Source organism: Sinocyclocheilus grahami, unplaced genomic scaffold (assembly GCF_001515645.1).
Source record: "Sinocyclocheilus grahami isolate Dianchi unplaced genomic scaffold, SAMN03320097.WGS_v1.1 scaffold542.1, whole genome shotgun sequence".
In the NCBI taxonomy this organism is placed as follows: Eukaryota; Metazoa; Chordata; class Actinopteri; order Cypriniformes; family Cyprinidae; genus Sinocyclocheilus; species Sinocyclocheilus grahami.
In genome coordinates this window covers 292,348-301,772 of record NW_015505721.1, presented here as the reverse complement: position 1 = coordinate 301,772, position 9,425 = coordinate 292,348, and the positions used below count along the sequence as shown (strand labels likewise).

The 9,425-nt window shown below is 36.5% G+C and overlaps 1 protein-coding gene across 1 annotated transcript in view; it reads left to right on the top strand.

Annotated features, from left to right (window-relative positions):
* Window positions 1-223: 223 nt before the first annotated feature.
* LOC107555645 (growth arrest-specific protein 7-like) overlaps window positions 224-9,425 on the top strand; it is a 26,858-nt gene continuing 17,656 nt past the window's right edge. The window contains exons 1-2 of the mRNA XM_016238509.1: window positions 224-496; window positions 8,866-8,955. Coding sequence (XP_016093995.1) covers window positions 362-496; window positions 8,866-8,955 — 225 coding nt within the window. The 5' untranslated portion in view covers window positions 224-361. The remainder of the gene's footprint in view (window positions 497-8,865; window positions 8,956-9,425) is intronic.

Below are 9,425 nucleotides of genomic sequence, written 5' to 3'. Positions count from 1 at the left end.
TTCTTTTTTCTTCCTTTTGATTTTGAGGTGAAATCCGTCCTGTTCATCAGAAAAGAGATTCACCCTCTATCCTGTTGACCGTGTGCCCTCTTAAATGTTGCTGAAGTCTTGGTTACCTCACCTACTCACTCTCCCCCTCACACTCCGTCACGCTTCCACGACCCCCCTCCCCCTGAGTCCCCCTCCACTGCCGCCCCCCACCACACACACGTTCCACTCTGCATTGCTCCCCACAGCAACACAGCCAGGCAGTCAGACTGCGTGTGGAAGTCGAGCGGTGTGGCAGAGCAGCGGCGCGAAAGTGCAAAAAGAGTGAGACAGCGAGAGAAAGAAAGAAAGAAAGAAAGAGAGGCACAGAGCAATGGAGATGGAGGAAAGCTTTGATGCAGAGGGCAGTTTTGATGATGCCTCCTGTCTGTCCCCTCAGAGCCCAGGGTCCACCTCCCCGGCCAGGAGGCAGAATAAGGAGAAGGAGATCAAGGAGACCAAAATCACTGTGAGTATTGCTCTCACACACAGACACCAACACAGCTGACATATAGACGTATAGAAGAGATGCTCTATATGCATCAGTCACAGCTTTAATAATAACATCGATCTGAAAGAGCCAGGATGCACGAGTTTTGCAGATCTGGCCCCTGGGATTTCAAATCAGTGGTTGGCTGTTTCCCTAAAGTGTTTCGCAGATGAGAAACACAGCTCAGTGTTTTGTGCCACTGTCTTCACAGCTTTGCCTGCGTGTGTGTGTGTGTGTGTGTGTGTGTGTGTGTGTGTGTTTGTGTTTCCCAAGTGATGTTGCTGGAAGTTTGTGTGTGCGCTTCCGAGAGTGTGAAGATGCACTATGACTAGTGGATTGCATCACCACTGTTTTGCAATACCATGTTTTAACGGATTCACCAACATGGAAGCGTTCATTCAAATAACCATTCCGAGATTTAATTGCTATGATGGAACTCTTGGGAACTGATTTGAATGGAACCAAATGGAGTGGAAAATACATCAGATTTTCTTTTCGACACTTTCCGAGAACCGCTCCGTGTTCTTGCATTAACGCACTCAGATTTGCCCACTTCCCAAGAGACCGCTTGCTATTCCAAACGCTGTTGACCAGCGTCCAACCGCACCATGGAGGAGAGTATTTTGAATGCCAACACAAGCTGTGCGGACGCTCTGTTATGTGACATGGCTGATGCTTGACAGTGGGAATCTACCGCTTGCTATTCCAAACGCTGTTGACCAGCGTCCAACCGCACCATGGAGAAGAGTATTTTGAATGCCAACACAAGCTGTGCGGACGCTCTGTTATGTGACATGGCTGATGCTTGACAGTGGGAATCTCATGCACGTACGCGGCGCTCACAGCCACGGCACTTATTTTCAAATTATGTATGCCGTGTGAGTGCGGAGATGTGGCTTTGCAGCTGTATTCGAACCCCACTTTCATCCAGCTTCACCTGGAAATGGTGCAGAAAACTGTATGATACACTGTAGGAAGCTTTCAAAAAACTACTTGTGTTGCAGTGCATTTGGAAACACTGCTATTATTCATAAAGTGGCACACAGAAGGTCAGATGCTGCATTCGCATGCTACTGCATGTCAGATTTATTCCCACCAAAACTCTCGCAGGAAGTCCTTTCCTTCTGAATAAGCCTTGAACATCCACTTTGAAAGTAGGGATGATTTTGTGGGCAGCTCTCATTCAAAAAAAAAGAAAGCACTTGGTTGGTTACTCTATGCAGTTACTACAGTATATATTTACATTGGCATTCACAGATGTTGTTTAAGGCAGGCTTGCTGTTATGTAACCTGTAGTGTGAATATGGCGAGAGATGTACAGATATTCTGGCGTCCATATAGGGCAGGTGAGGTGTCCATCAGAGGAAAGAAACAGAGACCGCCCACCAGGGAGAGGGAACTAGAGAAGACTAGAGAACTGGGGAAGACATGGCTAGTCCAGTTTCCATGGTGACAAAGGCAATAGTACTGACTAATGGGTGTTGAAATAAAAAAAGACACACACAAAGAGGGAGAAATGAACGAGAGCGATATGGGAGGAATGAAAGAAAGCTGTCATTCAGCCTGTCACTGTTTGTGCAGGCATATTTAGTATGCTGCGGATATAGCGCCAGGTATAGACCGACTGCTCTAGCATTCGTACGTGGTGTGCATTAATAAACGTGTCATTTCCTCTAACAAAGGAAGTCTGATCACTTATTAAAGCGTAAGCGATAATGTGCAGTCATTATGGCCAAATAAACCCCAGAAGAGTTTTTCTTGATAATAACTGAATGGCTGAACATTATTCCAGTTATTACACAACTACTTAGCAAATAAATAAATAAATAAATGGACAAGAGATATTGACGTGTGCTAATTATTTTTAATTATTATTAATTATTTAATTATGTGAGAATGAAAAGACCAGCACATATATGTTGAAAAGAGTTTGTTTATTGACCATTATATTAAATATTTAATTGCAGAAAGCTAGATGTCACATCTACGTTACGTCAGAACCACTTACAAACCATGAAATACTATAATTACTACATTATAATTTATATACTATACTTAATATATATAATATACTAATTTAATTAACACTGTTATTCTGTGCTATATATGCTATAATTAATATACTATAATTTTACTGTAGTACTGATATACTGTAGTATAACTGATAATATATATATACACATAGATACACACTATACAGTACAAAAATAAAATATAAAAAATATTATACATTATACGAACAATAATAATATATAAATAATAACAAACAATTAAAAAAATATAATGATATAGCAGAACCACTTACATACCATGAAATATACTATAAATTATATACTTTAATATAGTATACTAATATAATTGATACTATAATTCTATACTATATACACTATAATTAATATACTGTAATTTTACAGTAGTACTGATATACTGTAATATAAATTATACTATATATATACACATAGATACAAACTATATCGTACAAAAAAATAAAATATGAAAAAAAACTTTATGCATTATACAAACAATAATAATATATAAATAATTATAAAACAGTTTTAAAATATTGTGATATAACATCACCAATTACATCCCATGATATGTCTATGGCAATCAAACTGCATTATGGTATATAAACAATATTTTACTGTACTGAGATACTATAGTATATCTGATACTACCACAGAATCATGGCACTGTTTTGTATCTTGCATAAATGCACCATTTAGCTCAAATCTGGCTATAAATATCAATATTGCAAAGCGCATTACTAAAAGTGTAATGCATATATGGATTTCTGTATATATTACAAGGTATTTTTAGCTCTCTCTGGAAAACGCACAAGTGATTCTCCATGACAACCACTGAATTGGAGACACGCTGAATCAATAGCGTGAGGTTGTTGGGGGTTTGTAAGGCTGGACTAGAAGCTTTTACCTTTTGCCTCACCTTGAGCATCTTTTGAGTATCACTAATGTGGAACCAAAAGCATGTCAGTTTGGCTGACTGATTCACGCTCGATCTCCGTCCTGATGCACTTTACTGCGCTTCAAATAATAGCTAGCTGTCAACAGCTGCTCGTAGTGCCAGCGCTTGTAAACAACTGAATATCGTGAACTAGAGATATATGGAGGCCCCATTTTAGAAATGTTTGTTTGCAAAAATGTTTTGCACTTAGAAATGATGTCATCCGTTATTGGTATTGCACAAATATTGTTTTGTAATGGGGGGAAATGCCCTTACAGGAAAAGCAATTTGTCGCTTAGCAACAGAGGCCAGGCACCCTACAGTCTGAGTAGCGGTTGCGACTGCTGTATGGATGAATGTATGTGTGTATGCTGGAGAGAAACCTGCTGACTGGATTGGTGTTTTGTAGATTTATTTGTTTGCTTGCCTGGTGATTTTGTGTCCCTCATGCATGCTGCATGCTATCATTAGGTCTGTGATATTTGCGGCTGTTCAGCAGAAATGGTTGGTTTTCCAGCAGCCGTGTTCATTACGGCATTAAAAGCGAGTGGGGCAGCAGGTTCATGGGCCCGTGCCAGACATACGCTGGGCATAGGCGTTCTGCTTACCCAAACAAATACTGCATCCGTTTTTTACCTTTCACTATACAAGCACTCACACGCACACACACACACAGGAGCACAGTTATAAACACATTGTTTGCCAGTGTTGTAGTTTATTTCCAAACTCCTGACTTAAAGGCAATGATTACTGCTCTGTCTAGGCAGATTTCATGAATGTAAGCGCTAAATTAACTCTCAAAGCAAGAGTTCACCCAAAAATTAAGCAACAATAGTCATCATTTAATCAGTCTCATGTCGTTCCAATACTGTATGAATTTCTTTCTTCTGTGGAACATAGAAGATATTTTAAAGAATGTTTGAGTGTTTTTGATTCGTTTTTTTTTATTTAGTTTTGTTTTACTTTTTGTTCTGTTTTCTTTTGTGTTTTGTTTTCTTTTGTATTTTTTTGTTGTTTTGTTTAGCATTTTGTTTAATTTGAGATTTATTTTGGTTTTACTTTTTCTGTTGTATGTTTTTTTATTTTATTTAGTTTTTTTTTGTTTTACATTTTTTGTATATTGTTTTGCTTTACTTTTTGTTTAGTTGTATGTTTAATGTTTTATATTTTGTTTTGAGTTTAGTTTTTACTTTTGTGTTTTGTTGTATGGTTTGTTTTGTGTTTTGTTTTCTTTTGTATTTTTGTTGTTGTTTTGTTTTGCATTTTGTTTAATTTTAGATTTATTTTGTTTTTACTTTTTCTGTTGTATGTTTTTTTTATTTTATTTAGTTTTTTTTGTTTTACATTTTTGTATATTGTTTTGCTTTACTTTTTGTTTAGTTGTATGTTTAATGTTTTATATTTTGTTTTGAGTTTAGTTTTTACTTTTGTGTTTTGTTGTATGGTTTGTTTTGTGTTTTGTTTTTTGTTTTGTTTAGTTTTGTTGTATGTTTTGTTTTGTGTTTTATATTGTATTTTGTGTTTTGTTGTATGGTTTGTTTTGTGTTTTGTTTTTTGTTTTGTTTAGTTTTGTTGTATGTTTTGTTTTGTGTTTTATATTGTATTTTGTGTTTTGTTGTATGTTTTGATTTGTGTTTTATGTTTTTTTTGTTTGTTTTTTGTGATGTACAATGTTTGGATGACATGAAGCTGAGTAAATTAGAAAATTAATTTTTGGGTGAACCATGTCTTTAAACAAACCATTTATTGGCAAACTTTTGTCTGGTTCTTTTGTATGATGGCAACAGTGTTACAGTGGTCAATCTATCCTTTTCTTCTCAAGTTTGTATATTCTTTCTTGACTTTCAGGTTTTGCTGAGATGATTTGTTAATATTAAAATTTGTATCATTTAAAATGTGTCTAGTGGCCAATGAACTTCATTGCGAATCTTGTTTTATGTGTTTTATGTGCTTGTTTTTTACTTTGTTTTCTGTGATTGTTATTTAATTTTAAATAAATTTATGATACATTAAAACATCTACAGAAAAACATAATGGTGTATTCACAGCAATCTACCATGAGGGGACTAATTGCCAAAGCTAACCCGCCAAACCAAGAACCCATTCTGACTACAGTATTATTGGTTCATAATTCCTAAAGTGTTTGGTAATGTTATTTGCTGAAGAAATATAAAAACAAAAAGTGATATATATGAAATGAACCCACTGTGAGCCCCTTGAGTAGAGCTGATGTTTGATTAGTGTGAGATTTCACTCACAGCCCATGTTTGAAATAACTGCAGCCCTCAACCAAACCAGTTTACAGCAATATCAAGAGTATTAGCCCTCCCCTGCACTGATGCAAAACCATCGCGGTGTCCCAAATGGTGATTCAAGTTACAGTTTTGGTGGATATGAACTGACCTTACATCAGCACAGAGGAAGCTGGATTTTTAAGTATGTGGAGGGGGATGTATTTCAGTGTGGACAGAGGGTGTAATAAGCTCCTGATAAGGGTGGATCACCTCGCTGAGGAGTTATAAGGAGAGAAGATGGGCCTGAATCTGATGAATGGGCTCATTTTGTGGAGGATGAGAGGGAAGGATAAACAACAGGAGTGATAGATGTGGCGGCGCTGTAAAGGAAAATCTAGCGGCCACGACAATCAGGGCGATCTTCCAGGCATGAAATGAACAAAGTGACGAAGCACGAATGAGTAAATCAGCTCAAACGCCATCAGATTAGGAAGCGTCTGGGGTGAGTAGATAGGGTCTTATCACTGTGCACATGCAAGGGCCATCTATCCAGTGTCTTTATTGTAATTGTGGTTTTTGTGTGTGTCTTTGTGGTCAGCTTTGCAGAATTTGCATTGCACCGTCTTGTCCATTTGCGCAAATGATGTAGATGTAAATGATGCTGATGGAGTTGAGGAGTTAGCATTCAGATATGCTTTGCTGTGATGAGATATATATATATGTATATGTATATATATATATATATTTCTGGATTTTTTTTCTCATTTTGTCTCTCATAGTTGAGGTATACCTATGATGAAAATTACAGGCCTGTCTCATCTTTTTAAGTGGGAGAACTTGCACAATTGGTGGCTGACTAAATACTTTTTTGCCCCACTGTATATATATATATATATATTGAAATTGATGTATATGAACTTTTTTTTTTATGTAAAAATGTTTACTGTCACTTGATCAAATTAATTGCTAAAGACTGGCTAAATAATTGCCATACATTTTCTTTATATAAATCTAGATATATTAATTATTTTAAATGAAACAAAATGTTTTTGTATTAAAAATAATTTTAATTGTAATAATTTTTTGTTTGCACAACAATATTGTAAATAATTAAAAAATATATAATAATCTGCATATTTATGCAGTGATTTTTGCAAACGTAGGCTGCAACCACATATTAATACATGCATAAAACATGCATCCCTATGGTGGTCTTCTAGTGTCTGGTTACAACCCTGATACTTTATGCCTGAGGGGGATTTCTTGAAAGTTCAGCAGTGACTTAATTAAATGAAGACATATAAAAACTACTCTAAAATTGTTCTGCCTCAACTGAGTTTAAGAAAATTAATGACGTAAGCATTTTAAATAGATGTCAAAGTTAATGAGATATCTTAATCGTTAACATAACAAAAAAAAGCTTGCTTACAAGAGGTTAAAACCAATTTGTTTACAGTGGTGTATTTGAGCATGAATAAGTGTGAGTGTGTGTCTGAGGCACTGAAGGGCTATGGCAGGGAGCACATCCTGTTTGGCAGTGGCAGGGAGGCGGTACAGATGGTAAGCATTACATAATTGCAGTGCTTACAGGCTAATTGGAGACGCCATGGACCCTAGAGTGTATACTCAAACACTTTATGAGTGCACACACACTAACTGCAGTCTAAGGTACACAGTGCTGGATGTGATTGTTTGGGAATCTCACTCCTAACAACTTAAGCTTGTTTCGTAGTTCGGAGTTTTGAATGGAATAGTCTGACAGTTTACAACATACCTGCATACTGTGCAGTAGGGTACAGCCCTCGGGTAAAAGGCCCTTTCCTTTGTATTTTCTCTCAAAATACGAATGCTATGCACTGCAGAAGTGTTCCACTCCATGAGGTCCTAGCATGCAACGACAAAAAGTTGATTTTGAGGTAAATGGATGGAACGTGTAGTGATTTTTACAACGTGTCTAATTTATATACTGTAGCTAATGAGTGTCCTTAAAACTCATATCTTTTGAGACAAAGACTTTTATGAATTTCAGTTTTGTTCAAGGTGATAGATTTTCAGCAAACATCAAAAAAGTGAAAGGATTGTATATGGGCTCTTGCTTGACTGCTTTATTTGAAAATGATTTAAAATCAGAACCGTCTTTGATTATTGCAAGTGATGTTGCTCCATCAATATTTATAAAAAAATGTAATTTTGTTCTGATCAGTATACATTTCATGGTCAGAGTGGGACCTTTATCCCATTGTAGCCTTACCCTTGTGAAAACGAAGTGTGCTTAATTGTACTGAATGTAGAGTACTTCAAATCTTTTAGTATTTTAAAAATTGTACTTGCCGATAACATAATATTAATGAAATAAAAGGCCAGTGAAGTGTACTTAAAGAGATACTTTCATTTCATTCTTGTAAAAAGCGCACTTTGTAATAATGTCAAATTTAAAGTTTTACTTTAAAGTACATTTTAAATCAGTAGGTTTTCATAATCGTTTGTTGTGCTTTAAAGAAGTACACTTATTTTGATGTGTTGACTTATATACTAAAGCACATGTAATGCAACTTCATCACATAAAAATATATTTAAATACTTAGCATACAAGTTTCAATAGAAATGGCATTAAAGTTTATTTGAATTTACTATAAAAGCTTGCTGGTGGATGCCCAACCTCCATAGCACACAGGAAAAATGTCAAGAAATAAAAAAGTAAAATTAAAAGTATGCTAAAGCGTACTCGTATGTGCTTACAATTTTAAAAAGAAACGTGTAAAGTGGTTGTATGCAATAATGAGCTTTCATTCTTCACATGTATATATTCAGTATTTCTTGCGGTGTGCTCTGGTAAATGTACCAGTATAGAAAAAACAAGCATAGGCTTTTACAAATAGTTTGCCATTCTAAACATACTCCCTCTCTCTCTCTCTCTCTCTCTCTCTCTCTCTCTCTCTTCTCTCTTCCTCCATCACTCTGTCCATCCTCAGGCTGTTATAGGTCATGGTCTATATGACCAGTCTTTCTCTTTTACATCGTGACCTTTCATTCGTCTCCCCTCTGAGACTTATCCCTGTCTCACTCCTCTGAAAATGAAACCAACCTGACAAAACAGCAGACGCGCACACACGCTGTGAGCTGACCTTCCTCTGTTTTATCTCACCGCAGATCAACTGCGTCACCTTCCCTGTGCCCACGTCTGCGCCGGAGCAGCAGCTTCTCAAGCCCAGTGAATGGAGCTACTGCGACTATTTCTGGGTGAGAGACAGAGAGAGAAAGAGGACAATCATGTCTGGTGGACCGCAGTGGATGAGTATTGATCCTATACTATAAGGACTACTATTGAGCCGGTCCCATCTAATACCATTAGAAGAACAGCAAACAACTCATTGTGAACTACTTTAACAAACGTATTTTACAGCACACAGGGTCAGCACAAATGTGCTAAATGTGAGTATAATATGGTTTAGAAAAGTAAATTAAACTTGGCTTAGAAACAGCATCATGCATGGTTTAAATAGCAATGTTAAAGCGACAGTCTCATCTGATGACTAACAGACACAAGTGATGTGAAGTAAAGTGACACAGACGTCTACTAAAGAAACTGAAATCATGAAGGGTTTTCACTGTTTTATGAAAAAGGAATTTGTCCACACATTGAAATTAAAGCTTCCAAAAAATTGTATTGCAACGTTTCAACCCGAGGAAGTTTTTTTTTGTTTTTTGGC